This window comes from Muntiacus reevesi, chromosome 7, assembly GCF_963930625.1.
Source record: "Muntiacus reevesi chromosome 7, mMunRee1.1, whole genome shotgun sequence".
NCBI classification, from domain to species: domain Eukaryota; kingdom Metazoa; phylum Chordata; class Mammalia; order Artiodactyla; family Cervidae; genus Muntiacus; species Muntiacus reevesi.
This window is the reverse complement of record NC_089255.1, coordinates 36,063,228-36,086,983: the sequence shown is the minus strand read 5'-3', so window position 1 is coordinate 36,086,983 and position 23,756 is coordinate 36,063,228. Positions and strand designations below refer to the sequence as shown.

Here is a 23,756-nt window from a genome sequence, read left to right as displayed (position 1 = left end):
GTATTAAGGGGACTGTAGGAAGACAAAAGACCCCCTCCAGGCCTGGAATCTCCTTTCCCCAGAACTTCCTCACTGCCCTGGCTGTGGGAAGAGGCCTCTGGACTGAGGTTAACAGCTCCGCTGAGCAGCTGAAGCAGAGGTGTCCTGGAAATTCCCCCAAAATCCAGCTACAGCAGGAGGAACTGAGCCAGAGGTGAGAATGAAGAGGGAGTGCTGCTGAGAGGAGAAGGTTGGCTAATGCCCAGGCCTGAGTACTTGCTTACCTGACTCCTGAGATGCCAGGAAGAAAGACTAGAGGCATCAGGGATGGAGAGGGTATGGGGATGGCTGGCCAGCCAGCTCTTGTCACGCAAGCCTTGGCCAAGGCCCCAGGATAGATGGAGAGGTGTCCCTGTGACATGACATCCCTGAGACAACCCTGTTCCCTCGGCCCAGGTGGGAGCAGTTGGAGACCCTGAAGAAAGAGAAGGAAACGCAGCTGGCATGCACAACGCACATGTGCAGTTTTCTGCAGGAGTGTGGATCCACACGGGTCCAGCTGCAAAACCTGATACTCCAGCTGGAAACCCTGGAGCTGGGGAACTCAGAGGATGGCCACCATGTTCTGCGAGTGGGCCAGCAGAAGATGCTGGTGCTGGAGAAAAACATTAGCCACCTGCAAAGGGCAGCTAGCAAGTATGACTGGGATTCAGAACAGCAATGCCCTGAGCAGGACTCTGGAATGGGGAGGAGGACAGAAACTGAGGTGGGAGGATGGGTGGGGTATGCCATCGGAAGGGCAGGGCACAGATTGGGAAACGGTGTGAGAACATGCTCATGGTGAACCAGAGAGCCACCCATGCTCACTGCCCCTCCACTGAGGGCGAGGGGGCAGTTCAGAGTTGCCACCACTTGCCCTAGGGAGCATACGCCTGGGCCCAGGGCCAGGGGCGGGGCACTGACTGGGTGGTGGGTCCTGTCCACAGGGTTGAGGAGATGGGCCCCGCAGAGAGCCCGTCCCTGCAGGGACAGGTGGAGACACTGCAGGGGCTGCTGGAGCAAGTGCGGGAGCAAGTGGCCCAGCGGGCCCAGGCCCAGGCCCACCGGAGCTTCCTGCAGGAGAGCCAGTGGCTGCTGCTGTGGGCGGACAGTATCCAGGCCAAGCTCCACAGCGAGGAGGAGGCAGTAGATGTGGCCTCAGCCCAGCAGCTGCTGGGGAAGCACCGAGACCTGCTGGAGGAGATCCACCTGCAGCAGGAGAGGTCAGGATGAGAGGGCAGGTGGGGCACACGTTAGGCTGGCCCTGGCCTGTGGGGACGGGGCACCAGGAAGGGACAGATGGGGAGCAGTGTGTCAGCAGGGGTGTGGCCCAGGCTGGTGTCCATCCTCCTCAGTATGGAGATGCCTCCCCCTCGTCCTGCGGGGGTGGGTGCAGTCTGCAGCCTATGCCACATATGAAGGAGCCTAACAGGGGGCCCAGTGGACCCTGAAATCCAGCCCATCCCCTGCTAACTAGATTCCACCACCCACTTGAGGGCTGCACCAGCTCAGAAAAGTGGAGCCTTTTCCTAACTCACACGAAGGTGTCACCTGTTCTCAAACTGTGAGCCTGAGGGGCACACCCGGCAGAGGGGTGGCTGCCTTTCCTAATCACTCCAGGCTTTACCCAGGGTTGCGATGATCCCACAGTCAGGTATGTAGGCGGTCTGAATGATTTTTTCTGGGTGCGCTGCCCAGCCATCCACTGGCCTGGGCATCGCCATCAGCATGGCCAGCTAGAGCAAGTTGTGACATGCAGGGAGCATGGGAACTAGTGAGTCCCAAGTCCTGGGCTGGGCTTGTTATATTTGCTGTCTCACCAGTGGCCCAGGGCATAGCTAACCCACAGGATGAGTGGATCGCTGGGGCTTACCCACCTCAGACCCCTGCCAGTTACCCTCACCTCAGAGCTCCCAGATGAATGAACCATGGAGGCCAGAGGGGAAGAAGGTTGGCCCAGGAAGCAGACAGGGTTTGACCCTCTGCCTGTCGTCCTGGACAGGCTGCAGCAGCTGGAGACAAAGGGCCAGCCCATGGCAGCCTCGGGCTCCCCAGACTTCCAAGAGGTGGCTAGTGCCCTGAGGCTCCTGGGCCACCAAGGCCAGGAGTTGAAGGCCGCCTGGGAGCAAAGACAGCAGCAACTGCAGGAGGGGCTGGAATTGCAGAAGTTTGTTCGAGACGTGGATGGCTTCACTGCCTCCTGTGCCAACCATGAGGCCTTCCTACAGCTGGACGGCCTCCAGGTACGGAGCTGGGGGTGTGCAGCTGGGATGCGCCTTCCCCAGGAAGTAGGAGTCTGAAGCCAGGCTGGGCACGGGGCCCCTGGGTTGGCAGTGGGTGAGATGGTGCTGACCACTCCTCTCTTCTCAGCCTGACCCGTCTTTGTGTCTCCAGGAGGGCGTGGTAGAGACCCAGAGCCTGCTGCAGCAACACCAGGAGCGTGGACGGCTGCTGGAAGCCCTTGGCTCTAGAGCAGAGGATCTACGGGCGCGTGGCGAGAAACTGGTTCAGAGCCGACACCCCACTGCATACAAGTGAGCCTGGGCCTATCTGGGCAGGGCCTACACAGCCCATTACCCTGAGGCTGGGAGAGTGCCCGGGGAGCGGGGGGACAGCAGGGTTAACCCTGGGCTGTGGTGGGTCCGACCTTTGTGGGGGGCCTCAGGCAGAGTGGAGCCTCCACCTACCTTCCCCAATTCCATCTGCCCTCCAGGGTCAGAGAGCAGCTTCAGAGCATCCAGGCACGGTGGACCAGGGTCCAGGGGAGGTGTGAGCAGAGGGGGAGGGAGCTGCTAGCCTCCCTCCAGCTCCAGGTGAGGGGCTGCCCCTACCCCCCGCCCCAGTGCACGAGACTGTCCTGGGAGGAATGCCTCAGAGTCTGCTACTGAACTACAGCTGTGTGATGGGCGGGGCGCTGCACACTTTACAAAGCACTTTCCCACGTGTTTACTGAGCCTCCCAGCACCTCTTGTGAGATGGGTATTATGACTCTGATTTTTCCAGTTGAGGAAAACCAAGGCTCAGGCCACTCTGCTCAGAGACAGGGTTGGACCCAAAGCCTAGGACCCTCCCTCGACCAGCTGCTCCCCAGTCCCAGCATCTCTGGCCATGCTCCAGGCTCTTGCATGGGCCCTGGGCTCCAGCGGCAGAGCTTGACTCTGTTGGATGTCTGTTCTGCCCATGATGGGGGCTCAAAGCCGGGCTAGTCCACAGGCCTCCTGGACGCAGAGGACCATCCATGATCTGATACGCTGAATCAGGGGGCACCTGGCCAGACACCCCTCCTCTCTGGGCACTGGGCGCTGTGAGGCCAGACCCTGATTCTCCAGGCTTCTTTCTGCTGCTTTCCCTGAAACAATTTTCTCCCCATCTCTGTTTCCTTGTTCCCACTTGGGAGCAGTAACCCCTGCCCCACACCTCTCCTACACCCTAGGATTGGCTCCGCATCCTGCTCTTCCCCTTGGGGCACCCTCAGACCCCTCTTCCACGAGGTCCTCATACCAGCCCTCACCCCCTCCCCTGGTTCCCGGGCAGGAATGGAAGCAGGACGTGGTGGAGGTGCTGCTGTGGATGGAGGAGAAGGGGCGGATGTTGGTGGACGAGCCATCCCGAAAGCCCAGCAACATCCTGAGGAAACTCAGGCGGCACGAGGCAGCCACGCGTGAGCTGGCGGCCACCCAGGGGCATGTGGAGAGCCTGCAGCAGGTAAGGGACGCTGGGCCCAGGGTGCGGGGTCTGCTCGGCTTCATGTTTCCACTACACAGCACATTCTCATGGAGCACAGTCACTGCAGGAAGAATGGATATCAATCTCCAGGGCATTAGCATCCCCTAGCTTCCTCCTTCATTCAGCAGGCATCCTCAGTATTAGCACGCAAACCAGCCCAGAGAGCTTTTCTTGTCCTTTCCCCTCAAGTCTAAGAGGCAGCCCCAGAGCCTGCTGCCTCCACCTGGACACAGTCCTCCCACCAGCTGTCCAGTGCCTGCTCACCCCACACTATTTCCAGGCATCAGAGTACAGCCCTCCCCCCAGTGCCCACAGATCTGGGGCCACGCGAACAGCTAGAGGAGTCCTTGCGGCCTGTGAAGTGCAGCTTGCAACCAGTCACTCCCACGGCTGCCCCCTGGCCCCAGCCCACCACGGCCACTCCCAGTAACAGCAGCTCAACCAGACGCTCCAGGCCTTTGTGTCCACTGCAGGCTGGGAGAGAGCTGCTGAGCAGCAGGCCCCGTGCCCAGGAGGACGTGCAGGCCAGGCTTCAGGGCCTAAGTAGCAAGTGGGAAGAGTTGAGACGCAAGACGGCAGAGCGTGGGAAGCAGCTCCAGCAGGCTCAGCAGCAGGACCAGCTCCTGCGGCTGCTACAGGTGGGTCCAAGAGAGAGGAAGACCCAGGAGGGAGCCCGAGGCTGGGCTGTGTAGACAGGAGAGGAAGTGGGGAGAGGAGGAGTCGGGGTGCCCTGCTGATTCTGGAGCAGCCCTGTAAAGTCCTGCAGCCTTTGGAGGCCTCTAGCCTGTGGCCCATTGACCCCGGCTACCCACCACTGGCCGATCCAGGACTGCTCCCTGTGTGCCTGGGCGTGCTCAACACGACTTGAGTCTCCCTGAGAGGCAGAAGTGAGAGAGGATGGGGGCGCTCATGAGGTTTTGGGAGAAGGATTGGGCACCGCGGGTTGGAGGTGGACAGTGGCGGGGACAGAGGTCCCCAAACGGTCCTTGGTGAATCTGGCGTGCTGCTAGCCCTGCAGCCTTAGCATCCAAGAAGGGCCACTTGCCAGTCTGCACATGGGCAGCCTAAGGCAGCGCCCTGTATCCCTCCCCAGGAAGCCAAGGAGAAGATGGAATGGCTAGAGGGGACCCTGCAGAGGGCAGAAATGGGGCAGGACCTGGGCTCCAGCCGGGGGCTGCAGAAACAGCACCGCCAGCTGGAGGCCGAGAGTCAGGCGCTGGCCAGCAGGATGGCTACCCTTGTCCCCGAGGCCCATCAGGTGGTCAGTTCCCAGGCCATCGTGGAGGAGACTGAAAAATACCTCCAGAGGTACTCAGCTGCTTGTCCCACCTCCACCCCACTGTGTGTAACTGCCACCATATGAACCTGAGGGCGTTTCAGCCAGTGGCCCAGCAGGGCAGCACCTCAAGGCCCTGAGGTTGTCCGTGCCTCCTTCCCTTATGAGTGGAGTCACTTCTGAGGTAGGAGAGTCAGAGACCCCAGCCAGGCATCCCAAGCACCCCACAGTCTGAAGCCAGGGAGGTCATGCAGGTGGGAGTTTGGGCCTTTCCAGCTGCCTCTCCATCTTCAGATGATGTTCCCTGGTCCCTGCCTCTTCCTTTGTGGGCCCCTGACTGGGATGAGGAAAGCGCTGAGCACTGGACCTCGCCTGTTCCCAGCCTTTCTGTCTCTGTCCACCCAGGTTCAAGGCCCTGCAGGGACATCTGGCCACCCGGCGATGGCAGCTGCAGGCCTCGGTTGAGCTGTACCACTTCCACCACCTGAGCGACGCAGAGCTCACGTGGGTGGCAGAGCACATGCCTGTGCCCAGCCCCAGCTCTGCTAAGTACCCAGATGGTGCCCACCGCCTTCTCCACAAGCACAAGGTAATGGTCCCTGTTTCCTCCCAGGATCCCTGACAGCCTTTCCCAGAGCCTAGATGCCCTCCTCCATGACTCAGGGAGTCCTGATTTCCAAGTCTCTGCCCCTAGCCCTTCTCTGCCTGCAAGTCATCCTGGGCCCTGGAGCCGCATCCACAGCTCTGTTCTGGGCCCCCTGTGGCTAAGGAGTGCCCTGAGGCGGCAGCCCTTCCGCTGTTCTGTGGCAGGAGCTCCGGGCGGAGGTGGGAGCCCACCAGGGACAAGTGGAACGGGTGCTGGGTTCCGGGCGACACCTCGTAGCCTCCGGGCACCCCCAGGCCCAGCACATCGTGGAGCGGTGCCAGGAGCTGGAAGGCCGCTGGGCGGATCTGGAGCAGGCGTGTGAGGCCCAGGCCCGGCACCTGCAGCAGGCTGCTGCCCTCCAGCAGGTATGATGCAGAGGCCACAGGGTCAGGCTGCTGCTGCTGCTAAGTCACTTCAGTCATGTCCAACTCTGTGCGACCCCATAAACAGCAGCCCACCAGGCTCCCCCGTCCCTGGGATTCTCCAGGCAAGAACACTGGAGTGGGCTGCCATTTCCTTCTCCAATGCATGAAAGTGAAAAGCAAAAGTGAAGTCGCTCAGTTGTGTCCAACTCCTAGCGACCCCATGGACTGCAGCCTACCAGGCTCCTCCGTCCGTGGAATTTTCCGGCAAGAGTACTGGAGTGGTACTCTCTAGTGGACCCTTCTCCACACAGGGTCAGGAGAAGTAGATAAAGTTGGGCAGCCTCTTCGGGTGAGGTCTGTGGGACCTGGAGCTCTCAGAGAGCTGGGTCAGTGGTGAGAACTCAGGGCCTAGAGCTGCCTGGTCTCCATGGGAACAGAAGCCTTTTTTCTGCCTGTGTGATGTCCCCAAGGGGTGATGGAGGGTCCATCTGGAAATGTCAAGGTGATATGACTCCATTCTTGCCAGTGTTTCCTGGACACATCAGAGCTGGAGGACTGGGTAGAGGAGAAGTGGCCACTGGTGAGCAGCCAGGACTATGGTGGGGATGAGACAGCCACCGTCAGGCTCATTAAGAAGCACCAGGTAGTGTGTGCTGAGCTTCCCTGCTGTGGTCTGGACTGGGGTGAGGATAGGCCATGAGGAAGGGGTCTATCACACGCCCAAAGGGTACATCCTGCTTCTCAGAGGCAGAGCCCTGCTCTTTCTTCCTGAGACTATCCAGCCCCTCCCCACCACCACCACTCCCCCCGCCCAAACCCTGCAGTGGCCCCTGTTCACCCTCAGTTGTCCCCCCTTTTCAGACACCACCCCTTTGAAGAGCCCACCCCCTTCTTGCATCTCCATAGTGGTTCACGCTCCTGTGGCCTTCTCTTCTAGCTTCTTTTCCTCCTCCTAGCACTTTCCTGCTCTCTGGGGGTCACCTGTTCCAGCCATCCCCACATCTTCCACAGGCTTCTCCTTCCCACACTTTGAATATCACCCTTTGAGTTAACCATCCCTGAAACCTACCCCATCAGCATCCCCAATTAAAGTAAGAGAGGCCTGGAACACCCTCATCCTTCATGGAATCTGACTCTCAGAACCGCATGTGAGCCCTGAATCCCGAGCAATCCTGGTTTCTGTTACCACTGAAGTGTCCACCTGTCTGGGATTTTTGTCTACCTGTCCCTAGTGGTCAGTGTTTGAAGGTCCTGTGACTGAGGGCTTTAGGGGGGCCACTCCTAAGGGGTGTGCCCATAGCCAAAGCCTCATGGAGCTTTCATGTCCTGGGCATCCTGGGCCGCTCACTTGACTCCATCTATTTTCATACTGGGAGACTGGGACCCAGTACCTTCCTCCCATGGCCTCTCTTCCTTGGCCCAGAGGACCCAGTGTTCACTGTCCTGCTAAATAGTGAACCCTCTGCAGACACAGACTGTGTTTTCACTTTCTTGGAGCAATAAGAACTCCCATCACTATTGGGCAGATGAGTGATCGGTGTGTGAGTAAGCGGATGGGTCGGGGTGGGTGAATAGGTGAGTGGAAGGAGGAACAGGATGGGTGTGTGATCAATGGGTTGAATGGTCAGGAGGGTGGGTAGATGGATAGATGAATAAATCACCCAGCCTGAGCCTTGTGTACTGGCAGGCCCTGCAACAGGAGCTGGCTCGTTATTGGAGCTCCATGGAGGAGGTTGGCCGGAGAGCTCAAACCCTCACTGGCCCGGAGGCCTCCGCACAGCTGGGTGTGGTGCAGAAGAGGCTCCGGGAGCGGCTGCAGGCCCTGCAGGAGCTGGCGGCCACACGGTGAGGGGCGCTGTACCTCTCCCTAGGCTTAGGCGACCTGGCCACGGTTGTTTCCATACCTTAACTCTGATTGGAAGGAGCCCGTGACCCCAGGTCCGCAGAGCTGACAGACGGCTCCTTGCTGTGTATTGCTCCCTTCCTTTCATAAATTCTTCAGTGAGTGCCCGCTGGGCAGGAACTTGGGCCGCCAGCTCCCCATTTCCTCCCCCTACCTACACCCTCACCTGCCCTACTCTGGCCTTATGTTTGCTTCTCCCCGAATCCCCAGCCTCAAGCTTAGGCAGGAAACATGAATAGCCTCCTCCTTCAGGCCACCCACTTTGGCTGGGTCAGCTGTCCTCAGGTGTGTGGGCAACTAACTTCGGGGGAACCATGGGCTACCCCCACAGGGACCGGGAGCTGGAGGGGGCCCTGAAGCTGCACGAGTTCATGAGGGAGGCTGAGAACCTGCAGGGCTGGCTGGCTAGCCAGAAGCAAGTGGCTGGAGGAGGAGAGAGCCTTGGGGAGGACTATGACGACGTCCTGGTGAGAAGAGGCTGGGGGCAAGGGCCGGCTGGGCTGTGTTTAGAAGGGGGGCCTGGGTTATGAGTCCTGGCTGAGGACAGGCCTTCTGAGTAGTGGGGGCAGGAGCTGCAGCCATCCAACCCCCCATCGCCCAGATGTCAGTGAGGGGCCTCACTCTCCAGGCTGCTTGCTGTCTTGCCAGGTGGGGCCACCCTATCACCTCTTCCCTCTCTCCTCAGCACCTCTGCACCAAGTTTGTCAAGTTTCAGCACAAAGTAGAGATGGGTGGCCAGCGGGTGGCAACCTGCCGGCAGCTGGCAGAGAACCTGCTGGAACGAGGGCACAGAGCAGCCCCCAGGGTCCATCAGATGCAACAGGATCTGCAGTGAGTGCCAGGCGGACCCAGGGCATGGGCTCGGGGAAGACGGGTCCCAGGGGACTTAGAGAGGCCGCATGTGCCCAGGGCCACACTTGCTCTGTCTGCCCTGGTGGGGAGGCACTGCTTTCACGGATGCCAGGCCTGCCTGGGGGGCTGTGCCAAGGGTGACTGTGGGCTGTGAAGGGAAGCGAGGAGGGGTGTGCTGGTCAGAGAGCCCTGCCCAGACCCCCAGGGGCACTTTTTCAAACCTCTGGCTCTAGGAGTTGGAGGGGCTGTGGGAAGACTGCCTGGCTCCCACGGGCTGGTTTGAATTCTCCTCCAACCTGTGAGATTTGAGGCAGGGTCGTCCCAGGTCATAACCCCTAGCCCGACCCAGCCCTAGGAGCTCAGGGAGAGTTTGCTGAGTACATCAGGCATGCAAAAGAGAAATTACAATCTGATTGACTTATTGAGACTTGAAGGCACAAGATTTAAGGAGTATCAAAGAGCTCAGAAATTAGTAAAGTGTTGAGTGTGACAACAGCAGAGGACTGAATTCAAAGCAAGGGCAGAAAGCGAGGCTCCCAGGCTATGACCAGACAGGAAGGAGGGTTTGGAAGGGGCGATGTGGGTCAGTCCTGGATAAAGTGCAGAGAGGAGGAGGGCTAACCAGCCTGGCAAGGGGTGAAATGAGGCGCTAAATCAATGGCTGATCTGCCACCCGTCTCCCGTGAGCAGGGCTGCCTGGTCGGAGCTGTGGGAGCTGACCCAGGCCCGAGGCCGCCTGCTCCGAGATGCCGAGGTCACCCTCAAGGTTCACCGAGACATGTTGGAAGCCCTCACCCAGGTCCAGGTGTGAGCCACTTTCTAGAAGTGGATCCTGACTCAGCATCCCACCCTCCATTCCTGATCCCCTTGGCTGTCCCCTCTCCTCAGGAGAAAACCACCGGCCTCCCCTGTGACGTGGCCCAGGACCTGCGTGGGCTGGAGGCCCAGCTGAGGAGACATGAGGGGCTGGAGCGTGAACTCACGAGCACTGGGCAGCAGGTGAGCCCGTCTGGGGCCTCTCCCCCTTGGGCCCTCAGGCCTGCCCGTCTGCTCTGCAGCTTTCCCCACTCTCCGAGCTGCCAGTCGGGCCCACTGTGCACCAAGGGCAGGGCCCCAGGGTGAGCTATGGGACAGGGCAGGCCCTTCAGCCTCTAGGACACGACCCTTCCCTCTTATCCCCACCCTGCCCCCAGCTGCAGGAGCTGCTAGAGACGGGAAGCGAGGTGCAGAGGCTGGGGCCCAGGCCGCAGGCCCATGCGGTACAACAGAGGCAGCAGGCCCTGGTGCAGGCCTGGGAGACCCTGAAGCTGCGAGCAGAGCAGCGCCGGGCCCAGCTGGAGCGGGCATGGCTCCTGGCCCGCTTCCACGTGGCGGTGAGGGTTCTTCCTTCCCCAGGGCTCTGTGTGTGTGTATGTGTGTGTGATGCTGTGAGTGTGCATGCATTAATGAGGCCCTCCAGCTCTGGAGGCAAAACAGGTGTGAACACATGCGGTTGTCCGCCTCAGCCTGTCGAGGGCTTAGTACGGGGGTGCAACAGTTGACTCCTTAGTTTTGGGTTGACACCAGCTCGTGTGTGACAGTGCAGTCAGGACACAGCGTGCCAACCAGAGCTCAGGAGGAAAAACAGTCTGGGAAAGCCCATAACTAGAGACCCAAATGTCCTAGGCAGTGACCTCTGGATCAGCCAGCGTCTCTTGTAACATCTGTGTTGCACTCTCTGCTAGGAGCTGTGGGTGGGGAGAGGGGGTGATACAGAGCCTGTGTAAGATGGAATCACTGCCTTCAGGGAGCTTGTCTAGCTGGGAGACGAGCCTTGGGAGTCAGATTGACAGAGGGCCCTAGTCTTGGGCTGTCCCAGTACCTGGTAGACTGGGAGACTCAAACTGTAACACAGTAAAAAGGCTTGAGTTTAGAGACCCACCTCTGCCACTTTCTAGCAGCGTGGGCTCGAGCAAGGCACTGACCCCAGCTTGTTACCCCTGTGTGTGAGTGCCTGGAGGTTACAATCTCCTGCACGCTTGTTGTGCCATTTCCCCTGCTTCGTCTGTGTACTGAGCTGTCAGGACTAGGATCTAAGGCCCCTCCAGCTCTAACTTGTGTTTGTACGCAAATCAACAGAAGACCGTTTATAAATACAAAACCAGAGATTCAGAGGACAAGGTAGGCAGTAAGATGTCAGGGGACAGGGGAGTCTCCACAAGGGAAAGAAGGCCTTGGTCTTTGATGAGCATGGAAGCTTGGAAGGGATGGAAGAAAGGAAAAGAACTTCTAAGCAAGAAGGGCAGTGAAAACCCAGGGTGGAGAGAAGTGCCAGGCAGGGCAGGGGGAGGCTGGCTTGGCCCTTGTGCAAGTTTAGTGACCTGGGAGGATTGGGTTGGATGATAGTGGAGGATCCAGGTGACCACAGGCCTCACGAGCCTCATCTGAGGTCTGACCCGGGACAGCTCGGGCTGCTCCAGTGCGTGTGTGAGTGGATCCAGGCGGGCTGTGGTTGTGTCTCAGAGCCCAGTTCTCTGCCGCCCAGCCCAGCTCTCCCTCCATCTCCCTGGGATCCAGGTGCGGGACTACACCTCCTGGGCAGCCAGCGTGTGGCAGGAGCTGCAAGGGGAGGCGAGCTCCCAGGAGCCCGGGAGTGGCCCACTGGAACTCAGCACCCACCAACAACTTCGGGCCGAGCTGGAGGCCCAGGAGGAGCGGTACCAGCAGGCCGCCCAGCTGGGCCAGCAGGCGCTTCTGGCTGCAGGGACATGCATCAAGGAGGTAGGCCCCCTTTCCCGGTGCCACCCCCCAGCCTCCGTGAACCGAGCCTGCACCTGATCCCTGTGCCCTACCCCACTGTGCCACACCAGTGGCTCCTCAGAGGCTTCCCCTGGGGACCCACGTCTGTCCCATGCAGGCAGCTCTCTGGAGCGCAGGCTCCCGTGTGCCCATCCTCAGGTTCGGGACGGGCTGCAAGACCTGCGGGACAAGCGGGAGCGGGTGTTCCAGGCCTGGGAGCAGAAGCAGGAGAGGCTCCAGGCTGTGGGCCGGGAGCAGCTCTTCCTCAGGAAGTGTGGCCGCCTGGACGAGATCCTCAAGGCCCGGGAGGCAGGTGCCCTCACCCCAGAGCCTCCCTAGTTCTGCCTCTTCGCTCCTCTCCCCGGCTCACTCTCTTGCTTCCTGGGACCCTGGCTCTTGCCCTGATGTGGAGCTCAGAGGCTGTGCCCTGCCTCAGCCCAGATGGCTGGAAATGGGGGCAGGGGCTGACTGTCTGGACCATCCCTGATGACCTCTCTGACTTCTCCATGGATGGAAGCAGGTCTTCCTGAAAACCAGTGCCCTGGGGAGCTCGGCTGAAGAGGTGGAGCAGTTGATCCACAAGCATGAGACCTTCCAGAAGGTGCTGGCTACACAGGAGGAGAAGGTAATGGATTCAGGGAGTCAGAGGTGGGATGGGGGCAGTCTGGGAATTTGGAGAGTTCCAAGTGGGGGATGTGGGGGGCTTGGTGTGTACCCATAGTAACGCTGATGTACGGGGGTGGCCTGGGGGGCTAGGAGCCCCTGGTCAGGGCTGACTGAGCAAAGTGGGATGCGTGGCTCAGGAGCAGGGCCTGGGACAGGGTGGACCACACTGTGGGCACACAGGGCCCACGTGGCTCTGTATCACATGGTCACAGGGGAGCCAAGGGGGGCGGTCTGGTGAAAGCCAGGGCTGGTTCTGGCTTGCTGGGAGGACCAGCCAGCCCTAAGCCATGCAGTGCGAGAGTGGGTCTTCCCTGTGGGCCAGCCTCTGAGTGGAAGAGCAGCAGGCTTTGCTCCCTGACCCCTGACCCTGCCCACAGGAGGCAGCTCTGTGTGAGCAAGTGAAGATGCTCGGGGGCCCCAGGGCACAGGACCTGCTTTGCACAGTGCTGGAGCGCCGAGCTCGGGTGAAGGAACTGGTGGAGAGTCGGCAACATGCCTTGCACACCTCCCTGCTGATGGCTGCCTTCGTCAGGGCCGCCACCCAGGTCAGAGACCACCCCAGCCCAGTGCCATCCACTTGGGCCACATCTCCCAGTTCCAGATGATGTCCACGTTCGCAGATTGTTCAGGCCTCGCCACAGCCCTGTGATGAGGCCACTGAAGTTTGGAGAGTTAAATGGCTTTCTGAGAGGCCATGCTGGAGCCCAGACATTTGATTAGAAGACCCTGTGTTTGGAGACCCCACTGCTTCCTAAGCTCTCACAGACCCAGGGCAAAGAGAGGTGCTGCGAGGGAGCAGAGCGGTCCAGGGTCCTGGGGTCAGCGAGCCTCACCTCCAAAATGAGGTCCCACCCAAGGTCCCTACCCAGCCCCTTCCTGTGGCTGGGGGACCAGCTGGGCCCAGACTGCTGGATCTTATTTACCAGGCACTGCCCAGGCCTCCCCTCAGGCCAGCAGTCCACTGCCTGGGCACAGCTGAGGGCAGGCATGTGAGACATCTCTGTGGACCATCAGTATTGTGAGACTCACGTCCCCACCCCCACCAGGCCGAGGACTGGATCCAGGAGCGACTCCAGCAGCTGAAGGAGCCAGTCCCTCTTGGGGACCTGAAAGCTAAGTTGAGACACCTGCAGAAACACAAGGCCTTCGAGGCCGAGGTCCAGGCCCGGGAGGAGATCATAACCTCTGTTGTCAAGGTAACAGTCAGTCCCTCAGCTCCCACCCTGCCCCATAGTGAGGACTCCAGGATGGCCAAGGGGAAAGGTCTGAGGCAGGGGGAGCCTGTGATGGAGAAAAAGCAGGAGGAAGAGTGACGATCAGCATCTCCCCTCTCTCCCCAGGAGGGCGAGGCTCTCCTAGCACAGAGCCACCCTCTGGAGGGAGAGATCTCTCAGAGGCTACGGGAGCTGCAGGAGCACTGGGAGAAGTTGAGGCAGGCAGTGGCTCTCCGGGGCAAGGACCTGGAGGACAAGCGGAACATCCTGGAGTTCCTGCAGAGAGTGGACGCTGCAGAGGCCTGGATCCAGGAGATGGTGAGACCCTGCTGGGCAGGAACAGAGCTGGCGGTGGGGCAGTGGGGCTGGCAGATGGAGGAGGGAGCCCCGGCAGGAAGTTCCCCAAGTCACCACCTGCCCCAGCACTGCCCCTAGCAGCTGGGTGCCTGGGGGCTAGGTACCCCCAGGGCTGGCTGCTCAGAGTACAGCCTTCCCAACCCATGGCCCCCACAGGAGGTGATGGTGAATGTGAGCGACCTGGGCCGGGACCTTGAGCACTGCCAGCAGCTCCACAGGCAGCTCCGCAAGCTCCGAGGAGTCTGGGCCAGGGTAAGGTGCCCTGCATCAGGAAATAGTGACCAAGTGTGGGCTCTGGAGCCAGAGGCGGGCCCTCATGTCAGCTCTGTGCTTACGACCTGCGCTTGCTTAGGCAGGCTCCCTCATCTTGCCGAGTCTTAGTTTCTTCATCTTTAAAGTGGGGATACTGCTTCCCTCATAGGTAAGAGAGCACATATGAATGGTGGTGGTTACAGGAGTCTATACATATGATAAAACTGCCTAGAGTGATACTTTTCCACACATACACAGATGTGTGCAAGTAAAAACTGCTGAACTCTGAATAAAATCTGTAGTGTAGTTAACAGTTAGACCAGTCAGTGCCCTGGTTTTCATATTGCACTGTAGTTACATAAGCCGTTACCATCGGGGGAAGCCGGGGGAAGGGTACATGGGCCTTCATTATACACTGGTGCAAATTCCTGTGCACCTATGATTATTTAAAAAAAATTTTTTTAATGAATGCATGTATGGTCGGATATAATGGATAATCAATAAACTGCAGTGGCTCAGAACTCTCATTCAACATCTCCTCACCAACCCCCTCATACACACCACCAAAATCGGTTTCTCTTAGGTGGTGTAGAAATTAGCCAAGTGTATTCACAGTCACATATTACGAGCCCAGACTTGCTAACCTCACCCCCTGAATGAAGTATATTACTTTGTAAAAGGCTTTAGTGCTTCAATCTAAGAGCCTTTACTAGTAGGATTTCACAGCCACTGCTATTCCAGAAGCTTTAGTAGAACGAGTGCTAGATAGACTTGAGGAGCTGGGCTTGAGTCCTGACTCTGCCATAAATTCACCATGTTGGTCTCTGAGCTCTGCTTTGGCTTCTGTGAGAGAACCCCCCTTCCCTTCTCACCTTACATGAGACACCTCTTGGGAAGTGCTTTGGAAATGTAGACCAACGCAAGGTGCTTTTCCTGGGGCAGGACACCTGCAGCCCTCCCACTGTCGAGGATCTTCTCCCCTTGTGGCTGTGAGCTCCACACAGTGGCATTCTCAGCCCGGTGACTCCCAGGGACAGGGACACCCTAACCTAAGGAGGCTGGTGCTCACTGTTTCATTCAGGCCCTTACTTGGTTTTTCTTATCCTGAGAAGATGCATTTTCACTTTAAAAGCTTCTGTTCACCAATGCATGCCTGCCCTCTGGCTCCCTCCTGGTCCCGGTGGGCTTCCCCTGGGCTCCCTGCCCCAGGAGTATCTTACTCAGGGCACCTGTCATGGGGTGGGATGACCACGCAGAGGAAGCAGCTACCACCAAACACGCCATTTCTCAAGCTCTCTTGGGCCCAAGCAGACCCTCCAAGTAGAGACTGCAGCACAAAGAAGGGGCTCAGAGCTGGTGCCACCAATGCCCGCACCCTATGCCCCCACAGGACACAGTGAATGATGCCCGCATCAGGAGCATCATTGACTTCTCACCGCAGCTCAATACCCAGGACACTGAGCAACTCAAGACCATCTGGCAGCGGCAACAGCAACTCAACAACAGGCCAGTCCCAGAGCCAGAAGCAGTGGGGCTGGGAGAGGGGGCTGAGGGTCCACCCCAGACTCAGCCTTACACCCTCTCCCTCAGGTGGAACAGTTTCCATGGCAACCTGCTCAGATACCAGCAGCAGCTCGAAGCAGCCCTGGAGATACACGGGTTGTCCCAAAAGCTTGATGACATCACTCAGCAGGTCAGGGAGAAGGTAAACAGTGGAGGAGCTGACACAGCCGGGGAACAGTGCCTCCCACCCCTGGCCCACCTCTCCTCTTCAACTGGGTACTTGGAGGCAGGTCCCACCAGGGGGCCATCAGTGGGTCTGCCAGGGGCTCTTAGAGTCAACTCTGGACCTAGAAGCCCCCATTTTCTTCCCGGAGGCTGGCCCTACATGCTTCCTTTCTCCCCCAGAAGCACCGTGAGTCCAGAGACCGGAGCAACCCCTCCTCCCCATGTGTCTTCTGTAGTCCCTGAGCAAAGCCAGAACCCACGGGAGGTTTGCTGGGCTTTGTGTCAGCCGACACATGGGAGACGCTGGCAGAGGCGGGAGAGCTGTACGCAGCCTGGGAAGCACCCTGTTAAGAAGGTGGTACCCTGTTCTGGGCGTGCAGAGAGCTCTGTTCTTACTGCCCGTCTGGTTCCTACACAGCCAGGCTGTTCCGTCTCGGTTCCCTGCAAAAGCATGAGGGTCAAGTGAGAGCGCGTGTGGAGGCTCCACACCACAGAGGTTCTTGCCGCTGGGGAACCTCCAGACCCAAGTATCTTCTGGGAATCTTCCTCCTTCACAGCAGGAGGGACATCTGGTCAGGGCCAGCGGCCTGCTCCAGCCCATGCAAGGCACTGAGAAGGGAATCAGGCTGGCCACTTGCTTTCTACACGGAAACCCTGTGGCCAGCAACCCCTCTGCCATGAGGGAGGAGCTGGAGCAAAGGCTGACAGTAACGCCCTCCTCCTCCCCAGGCCGCCCTGGTCCAGGCCCTGGACTGTGGGAAAGATCTGGACAATGTGCAGAGGCTGAAGCAGAAACACAAGGAGCTGGAGCAGGAAATGGGCCTCCTCCAGGCCCAGGTGGAGGTGTGCAGCTGGGGAGTTGGGGAGTGGGCCCAGGCCCAGGGTACAGCATCCAAAGGACCTTGGATACCCATGGGTGGGTGGTGGTGGGGAGCTGTCAGGACCTCAAGAGACAGCCAGGTCATCTCAGTTGCAGGCTGGGTTCCCCTGAGCGCCCCCTGCCTCCTGGTCCCAGCCCCTGACCCTGGGTTCCCACACAGCCACTGGAACGCGAAGCAGGCCGAGTCTGCCAGAGAAGCCCTGAGGTGGCCCACGGCCTCGGCCACCAGCAGCAGGAGATGATGGACAGCTGGCAGCAGCTCCAGAGCAGGATCCAGAAGTGGTACCAACCCCGGGTCTCTTTCCCTCACCACTCTCTCTGAGCCAGCCCCCGCAACGTCTCAATCCCCAGCCTTCCCCTAAGAGTCTTTCTCTGTCGTTAATAACGATCGGTATCATTAATTCCCAACTCCTGCGCCTTTCTTTGGCTGAAGGGATTCGGGGACAGAAGGCAGTGGCAGGCACAGGGGCAAAAGGGCTGGAGGTTCTGTGACTAGCTGATGAATCTTGTGGGTAGGAAGGAGTCGCTGGATGCCTTGCACGAAGCTCAGGAGCTGCAGGCAGTGCTGCAGGAACTGCTGGTCTGGGCCCAGAGGCTGCGAGCTCAGCTGGACTCCCAGAGAAGCCCTGGCAGCCTTGCAGAGGTCCAACGCATGTTGGAGGAACACCAGGAACTCAAAGTGAGCAGCCCAGACCTTGGGGCCTTTCCCAGATCTCATCTCCTCTCTGACCTCCTCCCCCTTATTGTGACCACAATTTTGTCTTGGATTCTTTCTGTGTCAGCTGCCTCTGCCTTTCCCCTTGTCCATCCTGCCCCCTCAGTTGTCTTCCCCACCTCTCCTTCCCCTTGGCCCTCTTCACTCCCACTCAGGGAGCCTCAGCCTCTGAGGTTCCTGAGACCTGAGCCCAGTCCTCTTACAGGCCGAGCTGGACTCCTGAACAGACAGCATCAGCCTGGCCCGAAGCACTGGGCAACGACTGCTTGCTGCAGGGCACCCATCCACCCCCAACATCCGCCAGGCCCTGGCTGGTTTTAATCAGGAGCTGAGCGGCCTGGAAGGGACCTGGCATGAGCACCAGCTCCACCTGCAGCAGGCCCTGGAACTACAGGTAGGCAGCCTCCATCCCACCCCCAGCACTGGTGCCTGTGCTAAACCCACTGCCCCTGGTCAAAGCCAAAGCTAGAGAGGCTGCGGTGCCAGGGGCCTTCCCCACCACCCACCACTCATCTCACCCTCTGCAAACCTTGTCTGCTGTGACCCCTTCTGTGGAGCCAGGCCCCGGTCCTGGTTTCCCACTGGGCCACCAACAGAGTCACTCTGCCTGCCGTGACTGGACCCTCTGCTCACTTTCTCCTGCCTTTTCCTTTCTCGACAGCGGGTTCTAAGCTCCGTGGAGCAGATGGAGAGTTGGCTCTGCAGCCTGGAAGCCTGCCCAGCCAGTGAGGGTCTGGGGGTAGGTGCCTATCAGGAGTGAGGGAGGGTTTGCCAGAGCAGCATTAGGGATCAAACCAGCCAGTGCTGCCTGAGATTTCCAGTCCAAGGGCAGCTCCCAGCCCTCAAGCCCTGGCAATTCTAACACTTGACCCCTGTCCCTCATACCTTTCCTGGTTGAGAATCTAAAGTCAGATATAGCCTGGAGGGATTGGGGGCATGTGTTTGATAGGAAAGCAGGTAGCTGGGGACTGGGAGGGCCAGGCCTGTAGACAGCATCGCCTCCCAGGACTCTTTGGCCAATGTGGAGACCCTGCTGTGGAAGCAGAGGGTGCGTGAGCAGGACCTGGAGGCTCAAGCGGAGAAGATGAGCGCGCTGGAAGCCACCACCCGCAGCCTGTTCCAGGGCGGACACCCCGAGGCCCAGGGTGCGCTGAGCCGGTGCCAGGCCATGCTCCTGAGGTACCTCTGGCTCAGGCTGAAGGGGCTGTGGTTGGTGGGCTGGCGCAGGCATCAGGCTCTTCCCCTGCCCTTCTCCCCTTAGCCTGGGCTCCCCTAGCCTTTACCAAGGGCTGAATTCAGATGCCAGGGCCCCATTGTCCCGACCCTGCGGTGTCAGCCTGTTATGGAATCAGACAGCACACGGTCAGTCCACTGAGAAAAAGGTGACTTTTGCAAAGAAGCACATGCTTGAGAAACTGAGAGAGAGACAACCTCATGAAGAGGCCATACGGAGCACAGCAGTGAGCCAGACACTGCTGGGTTTCTGTGCAGCCCACTCATGGTGGGTCTTGGGACCCATTCCTTACTAGTCCCCTGTCTACAGTGAGGGGATAACAATACCTGCCTCTCAGGGTTGTGGTCAGGATGGAGAAGGGACCCTTGATGTCCTGGCACAGTGCCTGGCACGCAGGCAGGTTGGCAGATTTCTTATGCCCATTTAATTGAAGCCCACTTGGCTATGAGTCTCCAATCTCTGCTTGTTTTCCTCATAAGAGCCTTTATGGTTCAGCAGCCTGTCCAGCCCCTCAGACTTTAGACAAAGGCAGATTTGGAAAAAGCTGGATCCCAGATCAACGGGGGCCTCCATCCTTCCCAAAGAGCCCACTAGGGTCCACAGTTGTGGCTCCTGGGCTGGTGCCCTCCTCTCCTCTCCCCTGCACACGGACCTCACCTGGGTACCCAAGGTCTTTGATTGACAGATGGAAAATATTGGTTTGCTGGTCTCTGTCAACACTCCCTCCCCCTAGTCCCCTTGGATGGTTCCCGGCAGGCCAGGCTGCACCCCCCGGGACAGTGCCACCCAAACCCCCTCCCTTTAAGTCTTCTGGCACCCTCTAGGGGGCTGTTTTCATTCCACCAAGACTTTGCATCTCTCCTATTCCCCTTACACCTTTTGGCAACCCCAGCAGGAAGAGACAAGGGTTCACATTCACACCAGTGTGGGGACTCTGCTGGTGGGAGGTGTGTATAGACCCTGGTGGGGTGACTGGGGGTATTAGAACTTCTTTTCCTATCTCTTTAATAGATCTCATTCCTAACTGCTATTTTTGTTCATATGGTAATAGACTTACTATATTGGTCCAGATGTATACACATATATAAAGCAGTATGTATATGTGTGTGTGTGTATATATATCTATACACACACACACATACATACCAAAAAATTCTTACTAATAGCAGTATATGATCAAAAAGTGGTTTAGACACTGAAATAGTTTGCGAGGCTGCCGTAACAAAATACCACATAGTGGCCTAAACAGCAGAAATTTAGTTCTATTTCCAGTGGCCTTTCTCGTCATCACACACTCTGCACATGTCTGTGTGCTAATCTCCTCTTATAAGGACACCAGTCATATTGGGACCCCCGCTAATGACCTTGTATAATTTAATTATTTCTTTAAAGACCTTTCTTCAAAAAAAAGTCATATTCTGATGTACTGGGGTTAGGACTTCACCACAGGAGTCTGGAGGACACGATTCAGCTCATAACAGGCACTAATAAGGGGAAGTAGAGTGTGTCTAAATTATAAAGGATACCCCAGATTCAGGGTAAATTGATACACAAGAAAGGCTGTCCTGGTATGGAAGCAATCTGAATGTCCATCAACAGATGAAAGTATCAAGAAGATGTGGTACATATATACAGCAGAATATTACTCTGCCATAAAAATGAATGAAACTGGGTCATAAGATATTACTCAGCCATAAAAAGTAATAAAACTGGATGAACCTAGAGTCAGAGTGAAGTAAGTCAGAAAGAGAAAAACAAATATCGTGTATTAATGCATACTTATGAACCTATTTGCAGGGCAGGAATAGACACACAGACATAGAGAATAGCCTGTGGACACGGGGAGGGAAGGGGAGGCTGGGACAAATTGAGAGAGTAGCGTTGACACATACATACACTACCATGTGTAAAGCAGATAGCTAACGGGAAGCTTCCGTATAGCACAGGGAGCTCAGCTCAGTGCTCTGTGATGACCTAGCAGGGTGGGGTTGGGGAATGGGAAGGAAGCTCAAGAGGGAGGGGATATATGCATACACATGTATACATACATACACAACATTGTAAAGCTATTATCCTCCAATTTTAAAAAAGCAATTTTTAAAAAATGGGGAAAAGGGCTGTCTTGAACTGGAAGGGCACACTTGTGCACGTGTGTGTGCATGCATGCACATACACACGTGTAGCAGCTCCGGGTCCCAGCAAGCAGGCCTGAGATCCCTGAGACCCTCGTTCTGCAGGAAAGAGGCACTCCTGGAGCGAGCCAGGACCCGTTGCCACCAGCTGGAGCAGCTCAGGCAACTGCAGTCTTTCCTGCAGGACTCCTGTGAGGTAGGCCATGGTGGGGAGCAGCTGTGATGGGGGGAAGGGGCTGCCCCAGGGGAAAGCCACACTTCTTCAGCGCAGCCCAGGGGTTAGAGAGAAGGAGAGCCCTAAGCAGCAGAGTCGCGTCCTCCCTGTGCGCCCAGATGGCCGCCTGGCTGAGAGAGAAGAACCCGGTGGCCCTGGAAGAGGGCTGGTGGGACCCAGTGGAGCTGCAGGCCCAGTTGCAGCAACAACAGAATCTCCAGGCGGAACTGGACACCCATGCACACCGCCAGCAGAGGCTGCAGAGGGTGAGGCCCTGGGCGCCAGGGACCGGCTAAAGGCCAGAGAAGGAGCTGACCCCACAGAGCCCTGGCAGCTGGCCCTGAGTCACAGCTGGGTGGCCGCCTTTGAGTATACTGTATACAGATGCCATGCAAGGCACCAACGGGTAGTGAGACACAGTGGCTTACCTCTCCAAAAATATTGCCTTTTCAAGAATTTTAAGGGTAGTGTTTTGGCGTGATAGTTTTAAAAACTCTTGGAAAGATGTCAGAGGACAGAGAGTCAGGGCACAGCCAGCAGTCCTATGGGTGTAGGAGTCGAAGCATAGCACCTTTTAAATTTACCCTCTTCCACCTACAAAGGGCATGCCCTGATCCCAGACTGCCTCCCTCTGATATAAAGTGCCCTACCAAGTATCTGAAATGTTTGATCCCATTGAAACAAAATACCCATGATTATCACCATTATATGGATAAGGAAAATGAGTTCAGAGAGGTTAAGGAATTTGCCTGAGATCACACAGCTAGCATGCAGACTCTGAAGCAGTGGGATGGTGGCTGAAGGCAATCCCAGTGCCCTAAGACCAGCAGTCCTGAGTCCACGAGGCGTGTTCTATGTTGTGGCTGTAGGAGGGGCAGAGGCTGCTGCAGGATGGCCACTCGGCCTCAGAGACCATCCAGGAGCGGCTACAGGAGCTGAGAAAGCTCTGGGGAGAGCTGCAGGCCCAGTGCCAGAGGAGGGCAGCCAAGCTACAGGAGGCCCGTGAGGTGAGGCTGTGTGGCGGAGCGCGCTGGGTACAGCCCTTGGCCTCTCCTCCTCACACTCTCCTTCTGCCCCAGGCCCTGCGTCTGCGACGGAGCGTGGAGGAACTGGAGAGCTGGCTGGAGCTTGTGGAGCTCAAGCTGAGAGTCCCCATCGGGGACCCGGACCAGCCTGGGCTGGACGAGCTCCTGGGGGCTCAGGGGGAGCTGGAGGCAGCAGTGGACAGGCAGGTCGGGCGGGCACAGGCCCTGCTGGGCCAGGCCCAGGCCCAGGCCTGTGTCCAGGAAAGCCACTGCCTGGCCCGAGATGTGGAAGAGCAGGCCCAGCGGCTGCTTCAGAGGTAACCCCTGCCCCTCCTCCCTGTCCCCCAGCTCAGCTCCTCAGGGCATGCCCAGCCCATGGCGAGGGACACAGAGCGGGTGAGCAGTGTGTGGGTCACAGTCTGGCCCCCAATCCTGACAACCGGGGTCCCGCCTGCCGCGGGCCCGCCCTCCACCGTTGCAGGTTCGAGAGCCTGCGGGCGCCCCTGCGGGAGCGCAGAACAGCCCTGGAGGCCCGGAGCCTGCTGCTGCAGTTCTTCAGGGATGCCGACGAGGAGATGGCCTGGGTGCAGCAGAAGCTGCTCCTGGTAGCTGCCCGGGACTGTGGCCAGAGCCCGAGTGCCCTGCGGCGCCTGCAGGAGAAGCACCAGGTGTGGGCCTAGCGGGGCAGGCGGGGCTGTCCACAGTCGCCTCTGGTTCTGGGAGTTTCTGCCTCCGGGAGATTCTGGGGATCCTAGGATTCTTTGTTGGTCAGGAGGCAGGGTTCTGTCTGGGGGAATCTGTGGGGTCCCACTGGGCTTCAGACATGACTCCCAGGTCCCCCAAGGAGCACCCAGGAGCATGTCCCATGCCACCTTCCTCTGACTCCACAGAGCCTGGAGAGTGAGATGAGCAGCCACGAGGCTCTAACCCGGGCAGTGGTGGGCACAGGGCGCAAGCTGGTGCAGGCTGGGCACTTTGCTGCCCGCGATGTGGCTGCCCGCGTGCAGCAGCTGGAGGACGCCATGGGCCGCCTGCGGGCAGAGGCTGCACAGAGGCGTCGGTGGCTACAGCAGGCTCAGGAGGCCCAGTCCTTCCTGACGGAGGTAAGGGGTGCTGCACGGCATGAGAGGGTGGGCGTGAGGAACCCAGAGTGTAGGCAGGCCTGGGAGGTCACCCGCAGGTGGGGCTCCAGGCTCTCTGTGCATTTTCTGTTGCCTCCACTACGTGGTCTCCTGACCCCGAGGTCTTCCTTCAGCATGTTTCCCAGAAAATGAGCCCACTGGCTTTGGTTTGGTTTGGTTTCACTGTTTTGTCTAAGCCAGCGATTCTCAATAAAGGCTCTACATCTGCATCACCTGGAACTTTTAAGCAGTGCTGACACTCAGCTCCATTCCAGATCAAATCAGAATCTTACAGGGTGAGAGAGAGGCAGAGCAAGTTGTTCAAGCTTTCTGGTGATTCTCACCAGCCAGGTTGGGAACCACTCACTGCTATAATTCTTGAGGCCATGAACTCAAAGATGTGAGTCCTGGAGGGCACCGCCTAGGGAAAAGTGTGCTCTTTGTCACCCTAGCTCCTGGAGGCAGAATCCTGGCTGGAAGAACGGAGCTGTGGCCTGGACATCGAGGATATGGGTCAGAGTGCCGAGGCCACACAGGCCTTCCTGCGGCAGCTGGAGACCACCAGGAGGGACCTGGAGGGATTCACCACGCGCATTGAGAGGCTGCAGCAGACAGCAGCCCTCCTTGAGAGCGGGCAGAACCCAGAAAGGTGGG

General features: G+C 58.4%; 1 protein-coding gene across 1 annotated transcript in view; it reads left to right on the top strand.

Moving 5' to 3' along the window:
- The window catches only part of SPTBN5 (spectrin beta, non-erythrocytic 5), a 47,075-nt gene that overhangs the window by 16,934 nt on the left and 6,385 nt on the right, over positions 1-23,756 (top strand). Inside the window, 40 exon segments of the mRNA XM_065942027.1 lie at positions 63-193; positions 436-675; positions 966-1,241; positions 2,021-2,261; positions 2,413-2,552; positions 2,732-2,831; positions 3,553-3,723; positions 4,218-4,382; positions 4,838-5,052; positions 5,426-5,609; positions 5,831-6,031; positions 6,558-6,674; positions 7,719-7,876; positions 8,266-8,401; positions 8,620-8,765; positions 9,477-9,591; positions 9,675-9,785; positions 9,980-10,159; positions 11,343-11,546; positions 11,724-11,873; positions 12,085-12,189; positions 12,608-12,775; positions 13,277-13,426; positions 13,571-13,762; positions 13,958-14,053; positions 15,444-15,559; positions 15,644-15,758; positions 16,511-16,624; positions 16,822-16,943; positions 17,178-17,340; positions 17,582-17,770; positions 18,038-18,115; positions 18,383-18,555; positions 20,848-20,938; positions 21,076-21,222; positions 21,826-21,963; positions 22,036-22,298; positions 22,463-22,649; positions 22,872-23,084; positions 23,555-23,751. Of these exon segments, the coding sequence (XP_065798099.1) occupies positions 63-193; positions 436-675; positions 966-1,241; positions 2,021-2,261; positions 2,413-2,552; positions 2,732-2,831; positions 3,553-3,723; positions 4,218-4,382; positions 4,838-5,052; positions 5,426-5,609; positions 5,831-6,031; positions 6,558-6,674; positions 7,719-7,876; positions 8,266-8,401; positions 8,620-8,765; positions 9,477-9,591; positions 9,675-9,785; positions 9,980-10,159; positions 11,343-11,546; positions 11,724-11,873; positions 12,085-12,189; positions 12,608-12,775; positions 13,277-13,426; positions 13,571-13,762; positions 13,958-14,053; positions 15,444-15,559; positions 15,644-15,758; positions 16,511-16,624; positions 16,822-16,943; positions 17,178-17,340; positions 17,582-17,770; positions 18,038-18,115; positions 18,383-18,555; positions 20,848-20,938; positions 21,076-21,222; positions 21,826-21,963; positions 22,036-22,298; positions 22,463-22,649; positions 22,872-23,084; positions 23,555-23,751 (6,398 nt within the window).